This window comes from Balaenoptera physalus, assembly GCF_965194825.1.
Source record: "Balaenoptera physalus genome assembly, chromosome: 15".
Classification (NCBI taxonomy): domain Eukaryota; kingdom Metazoa; phylum Chordata; class Mammalia; order Artiodactyla; family Balaenopteridae; genus Balaenoptera; species Balaenoptera physalus.
In genome coordinates this window covers 31,884,929-31,905,739 of record NC_138894.1, presented here as the reverse complement: position 1 = coordinate 31,905,739, position 20,811 = coordinate 31,884,929, and the positions used below count along the sequence as shown (strand labels likewise).

The 20,811-nt window shown below is 36.2% G+C and overlaps 1 protein-coding gene across 2 annotated transcripts in view; it reads right to left on the bottom strand.

Annotated features, from left to right (window-relative positions):
- Window positions 1–1,780: 1,780 nt before the first annotated feature.
- Window positions 1,781–20,811, bottom strand: part of MOB1A (MOB kinase activator 1A) — a 36,723-nt gene continuing 17,692 nt past the window's right edge. For both annotated transcript variants that reach the window (XM_082427192.1, XM_082427191.1), the window contains exons 2-6: window positions 18,852–19,018; window positions 13,423–13,516; window positions 11,834–11,967; window positions 7,561–7,724; window positions 1,781–6,385 (exon numbers count right to left, since the gene is read on the bottom strand). In XM_082427192.1, coding sequence (XP_082283318.1) covers window positions 6,308–6,385; window positions 7,561–7,724; window positions 11,834–11,967; window positions 13,423–13,516; window positions 18,852–18,897 — 516 coding nt within the window. In that variant the 5' untranslated portion in view covers window positions 18,898–19,018 and the 3' untranslated portion in view covers window positions 1,781–6,307. The remainder of the gene's footprint in view (window positions 6,386–7,560; window positions 7,725–11,833; window positions 11,968–13,422; window positions 13,517–18,851; window positions 19,019–20,811) is intronic.

Genomic DNA, 20,811 nt, shown 5'->3' with positions numbered 1-20,811 from the left:
AGAAGCAAATCAAAGGCCAGTTTTAGGACTTGGATGAAAAATGCAAAAGAAGAGTATTGGTGGCATAAAAAATAGAGTGCGGGACTTCCCTGATGGTGCAATGGCCAATGCAGGGGACATGGGTTTGAGCCCTGGTACGGGAAGATCCCACATGCCGTGGAGCAACTAAGCCCGTGCGCCACAACTACTGAGCCCATGTGCCATAACTACTGAAACGCGCATGCCTAGAGCCTGTGCTCTGCCACAAGAGACGCCACTGCAATTAGAAGCCCACACACTGCAATGAAGAGTAGCCCCTGCTCACCACAACTAAAGCCCATGTGCAGCAACGAAGACCCAACGCAGCCAAGAATAAATAAATAAATTTATTTTTTAAAAAAAGGCCAGTTTTACTTTATGATTAGAAGCATAATGCCCTTGGTCTCCAGAAATGGGTCTATCCCTTCTGCATTTACTCTTTTTGCCTGAACTTGAGATACTCTCCTCTTCACTTGTATCAGTCCATGATCACTCCCAGCTTTCATACTTATATCTGAGCTAACTGCAGAAAATTCCTTAAGTAGGATCTATCTGGATACATCTTTTTTTTTACCTCATTGGGATGATTTTTTAATTGCAGTCATTTTATTTTACAGAGTCTCCTAGCACTCTTGAGTACACAGAACTTTTACAAATGCAAGCCAGAGAAAGAGACCCACCTCACTATGTATTCAAAGTCTGAGCTTTTGTGACATAGCCTAAAAAGCACTGAAAAATTCCTAACATACCTCTCAACTGTCACCCCTTCAACAGGTTGCTGTAGGATTAAATGAGATAAACCTGCTAAAAGTCTCCCCTAAAACAGGTAGGTTCCTCTAAGGAAGTGATATTTAAAATGCTGGTCAGCCACAAGATAAAGAGTTTGGCCAGAATCTGAATCAATAGTCTACTTCTTTCAGTTAGCAAATCTGCTACAAAAAAATGTCAGCTGAGCTAAACAGTACACTCAGATACTTACATTATAGTGAAAACTCCTCATCTTTTCACAGAACAGGAGCAAAAAGTTCACAGAACAGCAGCCTGTCCAAGCTTTTGGACCATCCAGGATTGTTCATCAATTTGCTATGAACTCTGAACCCCAAGTAAAATCCAGAAACTTTTTCCTAGCCCCTCCTGCAGCCAGAAGAGAGCTATGTGACCTAGGATCTGCCAGTGAGAGGCACCCATTTAAGCTTTTGATTAGGAAGAGACACGAAAGGAAGGAGGTGCTAGGTAAAAATCCTTTATTCTCGTCAAGGCAGATGCATCTAGCTTTGGGGAGGAGGTAAGGCTCACCGACATCTAGTGGCCAGCAACAACAATGCAGGCTATAGTGTCCAAACCTACCTCAACAGCACTGGGGTATTTGCTAAAGAAGGCCCAAAGCATGGTTTGGACACTGTTTCTGGCTGTGCAGGTTCAAATCCAGACTCTGGCCCTCCCAAATATTATTCGAGTTCTTCTACTCATTTATAAAGTTTAAAATAGCTTTAAGGGCTTCCCTGGTGGCGCAGTGGTTGAGAATCTGCCTGCTAATGCAGGGGACACGGGTTCGAGCCCTGGTCTGGGAAGATCCCACATGCCGTGGAGCATCTAGGCCCGTGAGCCACAACTACTGAGCCTGTGCGTCTGGAGCCTGTGCTCCGCAACAAGAGAGGCCACGATAGTGAGAGGCCTGCGCACCGCGATGAAGAGTGGCCCCCGCTTGCCGCAACTAGAGAAAGCCCTCGCACAGAAACGAAGACCCAACACAGCCAAAAATAAATAAATAAAGATATCTCTCCATTTATTAAAAAAAAAAAAAAAAGCTTTCAAACTTAGCCATTAGACACCTTCACAAACTTAACACTTTTGCAACAGATTTTAAGTTTACTGAAATATAACCATCAAAAAAGAGAGTCCAAATTTTGATTACTAGCTTACCCATACCTTTATACAAAATGAGTGTTAACCCATATTATTTAGCCACTTTCGTTAAGTTTTCATTAACTCTACTCAAAAAAGGTCAAAACAATTCTAGCAATGCTATTTTGAATGGACCTAAAATTAGGCATCTGTAATTTGAACCTCTAAAAATAACTGTAATATTTCTCCTATAATAATGAAAAATGTCTGTTTGGGGTGGGGAGGGGTGTCTTATGGATAAGCCGAGTACTTACGGATAAGCCGAGTACTCAATTTCAAGGTCAGAAAATTAATGAGTCTAGTCTTTCCTCTTCCCTTTTCTCAATCTCACAACCAGGAATGTTCAAAAGAGGTCAAGAGCTTGGTTAGCATGATAAGAAGGAGACAACTTATTTTTTGTCTGGGATGGGTTTTAGCCACTGCATCCAGAGGCATAGTCTGTTCCTTGGGGGTGGGCCTGCTATTACAAGATGTTTAGTTCATTTAGGAACTTCCCTTTCTTCTAAGAGTTAAGAAAACATTTTCGCTACTAAATGGTAAGCAAAGGTAACCTTCCACAGAACCTGCAAAAATCTCAAGTTTCACATTTAAATAGAAACAAGTGTGTTGAGACATACTTTCATCAGTCCTTCCTTTCTTTCAATATATTTTATTCTGATGAAGTTACAAAAGTAGATACAAAATATTTTTTTTAAAAAAGTACAGTTAACTGACTTAGAAAAATAGATAAAGCCCCTAAAGGTTTAAAAATACAAAATAAATTTTCATGTAAAGAACATTTAAAAATATTTTAGATGATAACCAAGACTAACTTAAACTATTTTCAATGTAGACCAAACACAGAATGTTGTTCTATAATAAATCTATAGCACACTGGTAATCCATTTGGATTTACAGAATACTTGTTTGGAAAAGAATCTGATAATGAGAGAAAACCCAAGTGAATTTCAATGCAGTTGCTTCAATAAAATTACTGCTATCACAGGTAATATCAATATCATCCCCCAAAGCCCTTTACAGTCTGAAATATCAAAATCTAATGCAAAAACAAAGGAAGACTGAGGAACTACTTATTTTCCCTCTTTGCCAGAATTGTACAACAGTAAAAAACCAAATCCAGTTACTGAACTGATATTAGGAGGAAATAATGTCCCTGTTGAAGCTGCTTAGTTTGGTGCACCAGCTGGTATTTTCAGGCCAGAATTCTAGACAGGAGAGACAGCCTCCTACAACCAGGCAAGGGTAACACCAGCACCATGACTGGAGCTGCTTAGAAACAAACTTCTAGGACTTACACTCTTCAGTACTGATTTATTTATGCTTATAAGGTAATGATGTTATGTTTAGAAGCTTCTCCACTTCTAATGTGACCTCACTGCTCAGAGAGAAGGCCAAGAGTATAATCAAGAAACCTCAACAATATTTGAAAAATTAAAATCACCACCAGAATTGTTCCTCGTGCTTTTGCATTACTAGAAAAACCTTCCTCTTGCTGTTATCAGTGTCATGATGAATACAGATGTGCATTTCTCAAGTAGGCAGCTACATGAGCTAGGGATCTACAAGTCGAAGATGAAAGGAAATACTTTGTTAGCTGGCAGCCCACTAAAAATCACTTTATTCACAGTTTGGAGGAGAATAAAGGATACATTTGGCTGTCAATACAAAAACTGTAGTACAAGGAAGTTGCACTATTTAAACAAAAATCTGCACTAAAATCATGGGTTGGACAGTACTTACTAAATTATGCAGTTAATCCTATGGTGCTTTAATTTCCAGGCCTTTAAAAAAAAACTTTCCAGGCCCAAAGTTTTTTTTTAAAGGCCTGGAAATTAAAGCACCATAGGATTAACTGCATAATTTAGCAAGTACTGTCCAACCCATGATTTTAGTCAGGTGTGAAGGGCAGTGATCAGACACTGAGAGATGACTTGTGATTAGGAGGAGCCAGGGGAGTGTTATTCAGGGAGATAAATCAAGATTGAGAGGAGTCAAAGAGAGACTGATTTCTTCCAACTTTAATCAAAGGTTGACCCTCCAGCCAAGTCAGAAAGGTGTCATCCTCTCCCTATTCTCTCCCCTTCCTCCAACTCTCCTGTTCTCAACTCCCTGGCCTTGGATGTAAACAAATAATGTTAACACCAATGTTTAGATGCATTGTTGGTTAAGCCAGATTAGCTTGGGAACCTAGTAATGCTTTTATTTTTTTTAAAAAAAGGACATTCTGAATTACCTGAATTCCCAAATTACCAACAAATTTTAAAATTTACGTCCCATTATTAAGCTGCCTCTACTACTGTCCTAAATGTGGCCATCTTTAGTTAGTTTTAGGGCTGAGTCATGAAGAGAAGGAGGATTTCTATCACTGAAAATAAATGGAGAAAAGTGAGAACCCTTTTGTTTGATGATATGTGAAATATTAGAAATGATGAAAGTACAATCCTAGGTGAGAAATATTTCATTCCTTGCATACTTAATTAAAGCCAACAATGTTCAAAGTCAAGAGTCAGTAACATTCTAGGTGGCATGTAAAAACCTTCTTTCTTGTTTGGAAATGATCAACATAAACATACAGAATGCCTGACAGGGACTTTGGATATTCTTAAAATGTGGATTATGGAATGTTTCATAGAGGGCTTTTCTCTTTTTCTTCGTAAGGGATTTTTCTACTCTTTATTTCCCAAAACAACGATGTACAGTTTCAGCCTAAATCAGATAAAATGTTTTGTTTCCTTTAAAATTCTACATATATTTAAGAATTTATTGAAATTGGGTTATTACAAAAATGGAGTTTCTAAGCAATTCTTTTCTTTACATTCTAGTGGAATAATAAAAATAAAAATAAAACCCTATCAAATTTAACCTCAACCAAAGTTATCAAGATGGAAGATGGTGAGTACTTTGCAAAAAAAAATCATAGCTCTGAAACAAAGAACGTTGATGAAATTAAAGTGTTGCCAGTCTGGCAAGTCTTTAGTAATAGGTGTGCCTCGTTACATTTTAAACAGTCTAAATCTTAGAAACCTAAGGAAAATTAGATCTTTTCTTCACTAAAGGAGAAGATTCTTTTTATCCCAATAGAAACAGAATGATTTCAAGTTTTAATACAGAAACAAAACAGAATAAAATCCCAATCCATCCTTTGACTATTAACAGAATGAAGTTTTTTTTTTTTTTTTTTTAACTTATCCCATTTTGTCTCCTTTAAACATATTACCCCTCCTCGCCCAACACACACACACATTAAAGAACAGGCAGCACATCAAACTTTTAGCTGGGTTATAAAATGTGTACACCTTCAAGGTTTTTTATTGTGGTTTTCCTTACGTTTTATCCTTATTGGGATAAGGTTCGTGCATTTCTACACTACACTTAACTAAGTCTCAAGTCACAATAAAAACGTATAAAAGTAGTTTCTTTTTAAAGGAAAACTCAAAATAAAATAGTCAAGTACTCTAAGTACTTTCTTCCATTCTCCTATCCAAATTTTAAGGCCTCTGAAACAAACATGAATGAAAATAATGGTTTTTGAGACCCAAAGCTGTCATATTTTTTGGAAGTTCTCCTTTTCTCAGACAAAACCTACATATTAAAATTAATCTGAATGAAGCATTTCAAAATAAAAATCTGCAAGACGATCCTTAGATGCCTTAAAAAAATTATTTGATACATACACACTAAAAATTTAGATAGGTTTATGTGAATAAAATCCCAAATAAAGATTAAAATAAAGGTTAAAAAATAAAGTCCTTTTAGAAATAACTTTGGTTACTCCCATACTACATATCGTATGATGATTTAAACTGCAATCACGGATTTTGAAAAAATATACATATATATATAATCTTACCTAAAAAAACACTAGCATACAAACTTCAAACTACAACGTTATCCAAAGTGACACAAATGTTCTAAATCTTAAGGAAGTTTTAGAACACCTCTTCTATTTGTAAAATAAAAGCAGAATAAAACTGATCTGTGATTGCATTATTAGGAAATTTGTTCTGGAAACCTGTTAATAAATTATTGGAAATTCTTAATATCCATCATGCTGTCACCTGAAACAGAGTCGATCATCTTCTTCAGTAAAAGAATAAGTAAACTAATAAACTACAGGTTAGTCCTCACATTCTACAACCAAGTATGGCTCTATGGCAGTAACAGCAGTGGTCACACAGTGCCTCAGATTCAGCTGTGTCCTGAATTTCTCACTCTGAAGGTATTAGGCCAACCTACCTTTGGGACAATTTTATCAGTAGACACAGAAAATAGGTGTCTTTTTATCTTGTTTTCTTAAAGTTTGTATAACTAGTCTATAACAGAAAGCAATGAGATAGCTCTAGCAGTAGATGAAGCAAGAGGGTAACTGTTCTAGAAGAAAAATTTATCTGTCTTTCGATCCAAGCTTCTCAATTAATTCCTGAAGAGGTGCCAACTCACGCCTATCAATCAGATTAAACTCCTAAAATAAAGAAGAAAAATAAAATTTAAAAACAGATCTAAAATTAAAACTCTATAAATGTCATTCAGAGAAGGGCTTCCCAACCCTAGCTTTCTGAAATCCAAAAGAATGATGAAATAATCTCTATGAACATTTTATAATGGGGTCATTTTTACTCCCAGTTTTAAAATACAGGGGACTTAATAAATAAGCAACCGTACATGTTAGCATGATCCTGTGTAAAATCAAAATCGTATAATGTTTGCATTTACACAGAAATTATCTGAAAACTATACACTGAACCATTGATAGTGGCCTCATCTGGGGCAGCAGACCTTTTACTTTCGTATATCTATATCTACACTCTATCTATGCCATGCAATAATCTCAGAAGGAAGACAAAGAAGAGAGCACTGTACATTCTCCTTTGTGTGGCACATAGAATTGTGACATACAATATCTACTATAAAGCTACCTGCTTTACAAAGAAAAAAGAAAAAAAAATGAAAAAAAAAAATAAAGAAAAGCTACCTGCTTTCCCTCCAAAGTATCTAGAGAGACATATTTATATTTTGCATATAGAATTATATATCTCGAAAGTTAGGCTAACAAGTCCCTATTCTTTGATATCTTTTTCAAACAATGTGAATTATTCTGACTAAAAAGTTCTAATTCCAACTAAGGGCCCATAAGGAAACAGGCCACACCTCTGAAGGGGGTGGTTCTTTTTGAAGTTTCTAGCTGCTGGCTTTGTAAGATTTGGCCTGAAGTGGACTTCTGGAAACTTAACCCAAGATAGTAGCTAATGAGTTCTTCCAAAAGTTTCTCTTTTAGGCATAGACATCTCATGAAACAACCCAACCATAGATGTTTTTCCATGGCATCCCTTTACCCAGCAGTGGCGATGGAACAGGAGGGTATGGACAAGCTTTCTTGAGTGTTTGGTGCTTCTTGTCATATCTTAACCAGAGACCTGGGGCAGGTCTCTCCAGAGGCAAAAGGTCCAAAATGGGGGTAATGGTTTCTATGCTGCTATGCACATCAAAGAAATAAACATGGAAAAGGGAACAAAACATGAGAACCCTGCATGCTTAGCTCTACATCTATAAATAAGTCTCTAAAAATTACTCTATATTAACTACCAATCCAGATATGTCCAGGTCAAAGGACACAAAAGTCAATGCAGTTCAACTTACCTGAACAAAGAAAATAAAGTGCTTAAAGGAGGTGTTGAGGTGGGCCTCCTCCTGCAGCTGCATCACAGAATCAAAGTGCTGGTGATAAATATGGGCATAAACCCTGAACAGACGCTTTAGAATGGTCTTTGCCACAGACATAAAGTTTTTAGGAAATGGGACACCTGTAATATAGGTATGTATCAATCAGTCTTTTATCAATTCAAGAAAAATAAATAGCAGAAAAGTTTAGACGCTGCCATGAGCAACTCCAATACACAAATTCACAAATACAAGCCTATTTCCATTTTTTTTTTTTTAAAGGCAACGGAAAAAAAAAAAACCCAAACCTAAGTATATGAGGTATCCTCACATACCACACTTTCCCTGACTGCCTTAGAATAGTAGGCACAGGTATCAAGTTATGCAAGATGATGCGGAATCAAAAACAATTTTAGTTGTTTAATACTGGAGAGTTTCTTCCTAAAATTAAATGCAACAAGTTTTTTTTTGGCTGCACCTCGTGGCATGTTGGGATCTTAGTTCCCCAACCAGGGATTGAACCCACACCCCCTGCACTGGAAGCAAGGAGTCTTAACCACTGGACCACAAGGGAAGTCCCGGAGAATAAGTATTTTTGACTATAAATAGAAAATTTTTACTTTTTGCAATTTTTAACGCTAAAAAATTTTTTTTACATAAACACATACACACTCAACCAGGACTGGAAACTCTCCCAAGCAAAAGAAAAAGAAAGGCACACTTTGAGTCATTATTATCTACTGTCTACAAATAAAAAGTATTTCCTCTTCTGAAGTACTCTGAAAAGCCAGTTTTCCTTCTTAAACTAGGAGTCCCCGACTTTTTTTTTTTTTATAAACAATGTACTTTTTAAAATAATTAATTAATTAATTAATTTATGGCTGTGTTAGGTCTTCGTTTCTGTGCGAGGGCTTTCTCTAGCTGTGGCAAGTGGGGGCCACTCTTCATCGCGGTGTGTGGGCCCCTCACTATCGCGGCCTCTCTTTGCGGAGCACAGGCTCCAGACGTGCAGGCTCAGTAATTGTGGCTCACGGGCCCAGTTGCTCCGCGGCATGTGGGATCTTCCCAGACCAGGACTCGAACCCGTGTCCCCTGCATTGGCAGGCAGATTCTCACCCACTGCGCCACCAGGGAAGCCCCCCGACTTTTTATTTAATTTTTTAAAGTGCTAGTTTCATTTTCCTATAGTCTAAGAAGGGGAATAATACTTTCTGTAAAGGGAAGGAATGGCACCTCCCTATTTTTCAAAGAATATAAACACCTCCTTAGAAAAGAACTGGGAGAGGACTTAGTCATCTTTCTCCAAGCAGAGCAGGTGGGGATGTGACTGGTTGCATTCCTGAGAATTTTGGTTGACAAGGCCAATGTTTCTTAGAAAACAGGGACAGGAGAAAGACAACACAACTGGCACTGAGTATAGTTAACAAATACATAAGAAGGCATCTGCTTCCAAAATAACCTAGATTAGTTGGCCTTAAAGGTCTGTTTCACGACACTTCTCTTGAACATATTCTTTTCTCTAATCTTTCAGAAAACAAAGGCTGTCACTTTCTCCTTCCCTGCATTTTGTATTCTTTATTTCTCAACCAGTCCTTAATAGCTTGAAATTTAGTATAGTTTGCTCTTGTCAGCTGATTTGTGTGTGTGTGTGTGTGTGTGTGTGTGTGTGTCCCCATCCCCCACCCCTAGTCTTGGTAACAACTTGCCTTTTCACACATTATTCTGGGGCTTATGGACATGTTTTTTCTGGACTTGGTCTTATATTCATGTACTGAAAAGATGGATTTTTAAGTCAAATCCTTTTTCTCTCAGAATTTGCAAATGGGCCCCATGCTATTAAAAAGAACATTAATAAGTTGGATATATTTGTTTAAAAATGAATAATAAACAGTTTTGTCTAATAAGAATAAATAATTAGCATAAGTAAGATCTGGATAATAGCCTAATGAAGGGGGAAAGAATTCCAGAACATTAGGATAAAATACTGAAGAATTGGGAAGCCGAGGAACGACTTTAATAAAGAAATACAAGTGATTTGTTTTAATCTAAGCACTTTCCAAGCTGAATTTAACATTCAAGCACACCCAATACACAATAAAGGATCTATGAGAAAGGAAACAAAAGGTTTTATAGAACGGAAAAGTTGACCAAAAACAAACAGACCAAACATAACAACATGATATAAATTTTTCTCCTTAAAGAGCCTCTGATTAGATTTCAAAAAGGAATCTGCTATGTTCTGAATGTTTGTGTCTCCCTCAAAATCATGTTGAAATTCTAACCCCCTAGATGATGGTACTAAGAGGTGGGGCCTTTGGGGGTGATTGGGTCATAGGGCATCTGCCCGCATGAATAGGATTAGTGCCCTTATAAGAAGAAACTCGACAAAGATGATTTCCCTCTCTGCCATGTGCAGATACAACAAAAACACTGCTTTTTGCTATCTGTAAACCAGGAAGAGGACCTATGACAGAACCTGACCATGCTGGCTCCTGATCTTGGACTTGCAGACTTCAGAACTGTGAGAAATACATCTCTATTGCTTATAAGCCCTCCAGTCTCTGGTATTTTTTGTTATAGCAGCCCAAACAGACAAAACAGAATCCAACAATATGTTGTTCATAAGATACCCTTATACTGAAAATGACAAGGATCAATCACATCCATGAATACCAATGCCAAAATCTTAATCAAAATAGCAGAAATAAAAAAAATACTCTTGCAGCAGAACATTAAAAAAAAAATGGAGAAAACCTTATGATCAACAACAGATACTAGAAGAGTATCTGATAAAACCCTATAACCAACTTGATTTTTAAAAATTCACATACCTCTAACCAAAAGCAAGATTCCTACTTAATGCTGAAATACTAGAAGCACTCACATAAAAGTAAACAAGAAAAGGATGTTTGCCATCATCACCATTAATCAGTACTGCTCTGGAAGTACTAGTTACTGCAATTAGATAAGAGTTACACAAGTAGTATATTTATCAGAAAAGAAGAGGTGAAATTAATATTATCTTAGTATGATGTAACTATATACTTTAAAAACTCAAGAAAACAATCCGAAAGAATCAGAACAGTTTTCCTATATACTAAACAATAACCAGTTAGAAACCAGATTATCAATAAAAACATTAAGTGCCTAGGAATAAACTTAAGAAACCTGAAGGACTAGCATAAAGTAAAATACAGAATTTTACAAGAGGAAATAAGAAATAATTAAAAGACATGAATAAATGAATATGAATTGTTCTTGGATAGAAAGACTCAGTATTGTCAAGAGAACGAGAATCCCTACATTAATCTACAAATTGAATGAAATCATAATAAAAATCTCACAGGTTTTTTTACCTTGCAAAATGTTTCTAAATTCTTTGGAAGAACAAATTTTCCAGAATAGCTGTAAGTATTCTGAAAAAGAAGAGCAAGGAAGAGAGACTAGCCCTACAAGATGTTCAAAGATACATAGCCATGGTAATTAAAACAGTGTGGAATTTCTATAACTATAGATAAAGAGATTAAAAGACTCCAAGATATATGTCAATTTGGTGTACACATATGATAATGAGGGGATAAAAGACACATGTATTCGATAAATGGTACTGGACAAACTAGCATTTATAGTTGCAAAAAAGTAAAGGGAGCATTGAGAAAAAATTCCGACAGAACAAAGATTAAAATAAAATGTAAAAACAAAACCACAAAAGTGCTAAATAAAAGCATGGACAAATATTTTATAATCTGTAAGTAGGAAAATCCCTTCTAATCATTGTATTAAAATCTAGACATCATAAAGGGAAAGATTAATAGGTCAAAATAAGAACATTATACATAGCAAAAAAACCTCATAAACAAGACAATAAGGCAACCCAGGGAAAAAATACACACAACATGCATGACAAAGAGCTAATAACCTTAACATAAAGAAATAGAAAAAGGATATAAACAGAAAACACACAAGGATCAATAAACCAAAAAATGCTCAATGTTATTGATATTTTTTAAAATGTACATTATACTAGAAATTTATTTACCCATATTAGAAAAGATGAAAAACTGAGTAACAACTAGTACTGATGAAGAAACACAGGCAGACACAAACATGGCTGGAAGGAGTATACATATACAACCTTTTTGGAGAGGAATTTGGCAGTCTTTATTACATTTTTTTATAGTAATAGAGCACTAAAAATACAATAACACATTTACCATTTAAAAAGAAAATTAGTTCTACAACATTAACTCACCAATTTTAGAAGGAAAAAGAGTTTCATCATCAAGTTGATCCTGAACCCAAGTCATCAAATAGTCAATATATTTTGGTGCAGAACATTTGATTGGCTTTTTAATATTAGTACCATCTGCCCAATGATATTCATATCTGGAGAGAAAAAAGTTTTAGTGATAAAGTTTTCAAAAACATGTTGCAACTTGTAATCAAAGTAGGCTCACAGTTTGTCAACAGAAGTTATATATATAGTACTACAGTATAGTATAGTATATATATTTAGTAAATTACCTAAAGTTCTACTGAAGATTACTTGAGAGTTCCCTGTAGAAGTACAGTTGACCCTTGAACAATGTGGGTTTGAACCACACAAGGTCCACTTACATACAGATATTTTTCAATAGTAAATACTACAAGATCCACGGTTGGTTGAATCCGTAGATGCAGAGGAACCATGGATACGGAGGGCTGACCATAAGTTACACTGTATTCTGAAATGTGATGGTAAATGGAAAAGAAAAGGAAGCCAGTGTGGCAGCTGGCTGTGCCAGAATCTGTTTTACAACACAGCCCTGAGAAAGACAAAGGAACTGCATTCCTGTCTGTTAGACAGAGGGTGCTGAGGACTGCGTAAGGTGCTGATAGAGCCACCACATTCTGAGCTTGTTGGACATTAAGTAATCATCAACGGAGCCAAGATTATAAAACCCTGTTTCTTGGAGATGGTTTTAAAGAAACAATCTTAGGCATGTGTCTTTTTCTACCTCATCTTTGCTGAGCTAGAAATGATTAATAAGACTTAATCAAAACTTCACTGTGTGAAGCATTTAAGCCAAAGATAGAAAGTTTGAGGAATAAAACTTAACACTTCACAAAATAAAAAACATCTCTCCTAAAATAACATAATAAAAATAGGACCCAAACTCATTGGGGCCCTTTTTTTCCTTTACATCTATAGCAAATTCAGAAAGGACTGTTTTTTCCCAAGAGGTAAATATCTTGCTACCATCTATCATCACATAAAATCAATCATTTGTTATAGGAAAAAAGGCCAGAAGGACACACTAAAATGTTAATTCCATCACATCTTAACTTTATGGGTGATAAAGAGTTCCATCTCTTTCTCAACATTTCTAGAAATTTATGATAGTCAAAAAAATTTTAATCTAGCATCTTCAAGCCAGATAACTAAAGCAGCACAATTTGGAGGTAACTAACAGTAAATAAGCACAACAAAAAAATCAAATATTAAAGGGTCAACTAAAAACTCTTCCAAGAAATTAATTTAAAAACCAGAAACAGAACCATAAATGTTAATAAAATTGAAAAAAATAACTTTTGTAAAAGCAAGATAAACCTAACTCAAATTTCTTTACTTTCAATCCTACTACTGAATATTCATACTTAATATAATGCAATTATAAAAAAATCAAAATACTGGGTACCACATACCAAAGTATTTAATAACTAAAAGCTTATAGGTAAACTTTTTGTTTTCACAAGCAAATGGGTAAGAAAAACAAGTCTTTATTATTTAATTTATATCAGTTGGTGATTAGCTTTATTTGGTAATAATTCAAATACCTATATAATAGCCAGTATATGTACCTTGGACCTGCAGACATGACTGGACAGCTTGCTTCAGTGCAGAATTCTGTGATAGTTCCATATAACATGTTGATCTGGTTGAAGAAATCCACAGCTGGAAAGATAATAGCAGAACTGTGTTAAAATGTCTGTGTAAACACAACAAAACATCAGACCTCTCAGTCAGAGGATTCAGCCAAGAATCCTCAGGAGATTCAACAATCCAGGGGCACTATAAATTCTCTTTCTAAGTTGTTACACCTAAGTAAAGTTAACTTTTAATATATATTCACTTTTAATATACTAAGCTTTTAAACAGCCTGTAAGCAGGAAAATAAAATATTAGGGATAATTCTAACGTAATGGTGATTATTACATTAGAATATACAATTTGATCATATACAAGCAAATGAAAAAATCCATAGCTTCTTACCAATCTGGACCAGACAATATCATTTGTGTTGGGAAAGAGAAGAAAAGCGTTGCGGAATATACTTGGAGGGAGGTGTATCAGCTGTGTCAGGCATTTAAAAAATCTAGTTCATCATAAAAAATTGAGACCTAGTGCATATTGAGGACATAAAAAAGACAGGAGATAATGTCCCTTCCCCTAGAGTCTCCAGCTAACAAAAGGGACAAAATTAAAAGAGAGGAGTAATACAACATATAAGAAGATAGCATACAAAGGCCAACAATAAGTGCTAGAAGAGTTCAGAGAAAAGGCAACATCTCGAGGAGCTGAGATAGTCAAGGAGTACTTCCTAAAGGAGCTTCAGCTAGATCTGGAAGAAAACAGAAGAGGAAGGGAGTAAGAAATGAACTTAACTGAGTGAAACATATTACTCTGTGCAAAGAGAACCACATAAGCCTTGGCAAGCTTTTTTAAAAATGTCTTAGTTCCCCGTCTAAAAGACTACCTAAAAAATCAACTAGGGCTTTTCCAAATTTCTTAGAAAACAAATCAATATTCCACCATGTCAAAAGGAATTTTATACAAACTCCCTCACTTATAAACCTTCCTCTTAAATTAGTCATGTTTCTAAGAAAGTAATACTTAGGCATTCAATATTCATTCAAAACAAAGAGTGTGCCCAGATGGTGTGCTGGTTTATGATCTGTTCTCAAAATATGGTTCAGAGATCCCCTGTTTCAGAGGGGAATCTGTGAGGTCAGAAACATTTAATTGCTCTGAATTTTCACTCTCTCTCAGGAGGCACAGTGGAGTTGTCCAGAGGCTCCATGATGTATGACATCACAACAGACTGAATGCAGAAGCAGATATGAGAATCCAGCCAACCTCCTATTAAGTCAGACATTAAATAAGATTTGCAAACCTGTAAAACAATGCCACACTTCTCACTAAAATTTATTTTGGAAAATAGTCATTTTTCATAAAAATATATTTATGTTAACATGTATTTTAAAATAAGTATTTAAACTTGCTCAATTTTAATTTCTAACACAGTATCACTAAATATAAGCCACATAATTAAAAGCCCTTTAAGGTTCTCAATAATTTTTAAGAGAATAAAGGGATCCTGGAACCAAAAGGTTTGAGAACAGCTGATTAGAGCAATAAGTCTCAAAGAAAAATCAAAAGCTGAAGAAGGCCAACAGATGCCTTCAGAATAAAAGATGATATACAGATGGCCAACAGGCACATGAAAAGATGTTCAACATCGCTAATTAAAATGCATATCAAAACTACAATGAGGTACCACCTCACACCAGTCAGAATGGCCATCATTAAAAAGCCTACAAATAATAAATGCTGGAGAGGAAGTGGAGAAAAGGGAACCCTCCTACACCGTTGGTGGGAATGTATCAATAAATTGGTGCAGCCACTGTGGAAAACAGTATGGAGGTTCCTCAGAAAACTAAAAATAGAGTTACCACATGATCCAGCAACCCCACTCCTGGGCATATATCCGGACAAAACTATAACTCAAAAACATACATGCACCCCTATGTTCATAGCAGCACTATTCACAATAGCCAAGACATCGAAACAACTTAAATGTCCATCAACAGATGAATGGATAAGGATGTGGTACATATATACAATGGAATATTGCTCAGCCATAAAAAAAGAACAGAATATGGGACTTCCCTGGTGGTCCAGTGGTTGAGACTCTGCACTCTCAATGCAGGGGGGCATGGGTTCAATCCCTGGTCAGGGAACTGAGATCCCACATGCCTCACAGCGCAGCCAAAAAAAAAAGAACGAAAAAATACCATTTGCAGCAATGTGGATGGACCTAGAGATTATCATACTAAGTGAAGTAAGTCAGAAAGAGAAAGACGAATACCATATGACATCACTTACATGTGAAATCTAAAATATGACACAGGGGCTTCCCTGCTGGCGCAGTGGTTAGGAATCCGCCTGCCCAGTGCAGCAGACATGGGTTCGATCCCTGGTCCAGGAAGATCCCACATGCTGCAGAGCAACTAAGCCCGTGTGCCACAGCTACTGAGCCTGCGCTCTAGAGCCCGTGAGCCACAACTACTGAGCCCACGTGCCACAACTAATGAAGCCCCCACGCCTAGAGCCCGTGCTCTGCAACAAGAGAAGCCACCAGGATGAGAAGCCCTCACACCACACGAAGAGCAGCCCCCGCTCACTGAAACTAGAGAAAGCCCACGCACAGCAACCGAAGACCCAATGAAGCCAAAAATAAATAAATAAAATCAATAAATTTAAAAAATAAAAATTTAAAAATAAAATATGACACAAATGAACCTATTTATGAATCAGAAACAGAATCATGGACATAGAGGACAGACTGGTGGTTGCCAAGGGGGAAGGGGTTGGGGGAGGGATGGAGTGGGAGGCTGGGGTTAGCAGATGTAAGCTTTTATATATAGAATGGATAAACAACAAGGTCCTACTGTATAGCACAGAGAACTATATTCAATATCCTATGGTAAACCATAATGAAAACGAACATAAAAAAAAGATGTATGTATATGTATAAATGAATCACTTTGCTGTATAGCAGTAATTAACACAACACTGTAAATCAACTGTACTTCAATTTAAGAAAAATCAAAAAAAAGAATAAAAGATAATAATTTGAATAAGGTTACAAAAAGGGGTATTTTCTGAATAGATAATATGTCACATGGTTCACATGCCAAAAGATAGATAAAAATATACAGTAAAGGGGCTTCCCTGGTGGCGCAGTGGTTGAGAGTCTGCCTGCCAATGCAGGGGACACAGGTTTGAGCCCTGGTCTGGGAAGATCTCACATGCCGCGGAGCAACTAGGCCTGTGAGCCACAATTACTGAGCCTGGGCGTCTGGAGCCTGTGCTCTGCAACAAGAGAGTCCGCGATAGTGAGAGGCCCGCGCACCGTGATGAAGAGTGGCCCCCACTTGCCGCAACTAGAGAAAGCCCTTGCACAGAAACGAAGACCCAACACAGCCATAAATAAATAAATAAATAAATAAATAAATAAATAAATAAATAATTTAAAAAAAATGATCTCTGATCTAATCAGAGATCAGAAGAAAAAAAATATATATATATACAGTAAAAAATCTAAGTTCCAACCACTCCAACTTCCCCCCTACACACAGGTAACTACTATACTAATTTTTTCTGTGTCTTGCCCCCTAAGTTTCTTTATCCCATCTAACACAAAAGATAACACATTACATAGTTCTACACCTGATTTTTTTTTCTCTTAGTAATATGAATAATGGCTTTTTAATGAGTTGAGAAAAATAAAATTTTTCTTAATGTGGCTACTAGAAAATTTTAAATTCCATTTGTAGACTCACAATATATTTCTATTGGACCACACTGACCAAGGCAATGATTATCAACAGTTGAATACCACATAAAAAGACAACTAGACACTATGGAAATATCTACACTGTTGGAAGTATATACCACCACCTACGAAGTAGTCTTAAACAAAATCAAACCTGAATCTGATCAAAGCTCCAAATCTGTTCTAACATGGTAGCCACTAGACACACAGGGCAATTTACGTTAAAATGAAGTTAAATTTAAAATTCGTTTCCAGTCACCGTAGACACATTTCAAGTGCTAAATGGCCACAGTGAAGATATACAACATTTGCCTATTCACAGAAAGTTCTCTTGGACAGTGCTGCTCTACATTTAACATTTACAGGAAATAAAAGAGTGAGATAATGGACGCCTTGGGGATGTTATCAGCAAAATTCATTCTGTAGAAAACAAACTGGTTTCTTCAACAACAACAAAAATAGCAAGGAAAAATAACTGCAGTGAGGGGCAACCTGTGAATTAAGAGATTCAAGAAACATATGTACAGAGCTTGTTGGATCCTGATTTAAACCAACTATATATTTTTATTCTTTACTTTCATAAGAATATTTATTTGGTCTCTCCAGCTCTTAGTTGCGGCATGCAGGATCTAGTTCCCCGACCAGGGATTGAACCCGGGCCCCCTGCAGTGGGAGCGCGGGAGTCTTAACCACTGGACCACCAGGGAACTCCCCTTATATTTCTTAAAAAAGAAACATTTATAGGACAATCAGAGGAAATGTGAACATTAACTGGATATTTGATAACATAAAGGAATGATGGCACTGTCATTACCTTTAAATGGGGAAGTTCTTATCTTTTAGATACTGAAATATTTATAGATAAAATAATATGTCTGGGATTTGCTTCAAAATAATCAGGGTAGTGTACAGAAGCAGCACAACTGGCCATGAATTGATAACTGTTGAAGCTAGATAATGGATACCTGGGAATTCATTCTACTTGTTTCTCTACTTCTGTATGTTTGAAATTTTCCATTAAAAAGTTTTAAAGATTCCTGGAACAACTAAAATTCCTAATGGACTTAAACCCTATCATCCAGAACTGATCTCATCTCAGAAATGATAGACACTAATATTCAAATCTCTAGCCTCAGCATATCCTTCCATGTCATGCCCTTACTTCTTGAATTCAGAGTGACTTTCAGCTCATGGGTCCCTCTGTTTTCTCCCAATCTCTCAATTTTCTTCTGACTACTGCTAACTCACAATAATCAAGTGACTGACCATAGCAACTGTACTTGACTTTTCTGTATACACAGGCAGATGAAAGCTGCTGGGAGTCGGGGCACAACTATGAAGATGGATCCCTACAAAGTCATGTCCACCACAGGTAGAATCTTTGTATTTATCAATCTTTCATTTGACCTTACTCAGCAATTCAGACCATTTTCCTCAGAGATCACCCCAAAGTACTCTTCATTTCTCCTCAGGTCTCTCTATTTAACCACACAAGCTACAATCAGGTACACTCTGAAGAGAACACACTTTGGATGTATTTGTACTTACATGTTTCTTTACAGGTAATCTGTTTTACTAGGACAGCTACACCCATAAGAAAATTCATTGACAAAAAGATTTTAGCAAAATCTTCTTATAAACCAGTAAAGTTGAAAGTTATTAAAAACTTACTGTTAACCGCAATCCATTCATTGAGGTCCTCTCCCTCTGGCAACATAACAGCTTGTCTCAGATTCCCACTTCCTAGAGTTGCTTCTGCATGTTTTAAGAGTTCATACTGATGAGATCCTTCAGGGATATTCTTCTTTGGTTTGAATGTTTTAGAAGAGCGGCTACTACTGTTAGGTTAAAAGTAAAAGTACATCAATTTTTAGGACCAGAAGCAGATTGACAATTTTAGGCATATAAATTGTTTTGAAATTAAAAAATATTCCCTGAAAAGTGCCAAGATGGGGGGTAGGGGAGGAGAGAATAAACACAATAAAAGAAAGAGTTAAATTTTTTCCCCTACATAGAAACAGGATTAGCAGCACAATTTCACATAGAAGGCAATTTTACTATGCCTCATGAAGCAGTCTGGTGTAACAGAAAGGGCACCTTAACCAAAAGAAGAAAAAACCTGGATTCTAGTTCTTGATCTGCCACTAACTCTGTGACTGCCTGAGAAACCTAACCTCCTTTGGCCTCAATTTTCACCTAATAGTGCTGTGAGGGTGTTAGCTCTAAGGTTCGTATAGCTCAAAAATCCAGTTTTCTGTATCAAAATATTTGTGATGCCATCAAAGCAAACCAGAGAAGTAGCACTAACATTTTAGAGTTTATAGCGGGGAAAATAAATGAGACAACTGGTTCTGGGGGGGGGAGGGGGAATAAGTTTTTATTCCTATCTCACACCATGCATAAGGAAGGTCTTCCTAACATGACACAAAGCCCAGAAAAAATGGACAGCTTTCTAACCGTAACAATTAAAACTTCAATAATTCAGAACAAGGAGACAAGTAGCAAAAAAAAAATACTTGCAATGTAAGTATTAACTAAATTATAAAGGGCTTTTATAATCTGTTAAGAAAAAGGCAAAGAATGCTTTAGAAAAATGGGCTAAGGAGATGAATACACAATTCAGAAAGAAAAACAGAATGACAAATGAACATATGAAAAGCTGTTCAATTAAAATTAGATTTATTTTTCCTTAACCTGAGTGTCAGAAATCAGAACAATTACATTAAATGTGGGCTAGGGTAGAGCGAAGTTAGTACTTTAATTCACTAATGGTCAAAGTGCATTAACATTTTAAGAGGGCAACACGGCAATATCTATTAACACTGAAATGCTTCTCAATTCATCCCTTCTACTTCTAGGTGTCTCTCCTCGATATGGATAAGGATGTGTTTCCCAAGATTGTTTTTAACAGCGAAAGACCTGGAAATGATCCTAAAGCTTACTGGTAGAGGAATGAATAACTATGACACATCTACATCATGGAATACCATACAGTAGTTAAGAATAACAAGATAGAGGTACTTGTATTCACACCGATAGATCTCAATACATGGTTAAACATATTACAGAATGAAATGCACAGCAGAAGCCCATTTTATAAATGCATAGAAAGTGTCACCCATCAAACTGATAGTGGTGATTACTTCTAGGAAGGGGAAGGGAATGAAACTGAGGACTTTCACTTCACTTGAGTAATCTGAATTTTAAATAAGACTGATTATGAAGTAAAAAGGAGTTATGAAAACAATAAAAATCAAATATGGAAAGTTTGTGTTTAACATGATAAAGAACTAAATTTAATAAGGAAGTACTAAATTAGAGGGAATGGCCCTTTCAATAGAAACAAGCTGTGAATGACAGGTAGCTAAATGTTTTCCGTACTTAGCAAGAAATGATGTCTCAAGGTTCAGTACGATTTTCATCTAAATTAAGACTTTTGTGCTTCAAATGGTACCATCAAGACAGTGAAAAGAATCCACAAAGTAGGAGAAAATATTGCAAATCATAGGGATAAGGGACTTGTATCCAGGATAAAGAATTTTTACAACTTAAAACCAAAAAGACAACTCCATTTAAAAAACGGTCAAAGGATCTGAATAGACATTACTCCAAAGAAGATACACAAATGGCC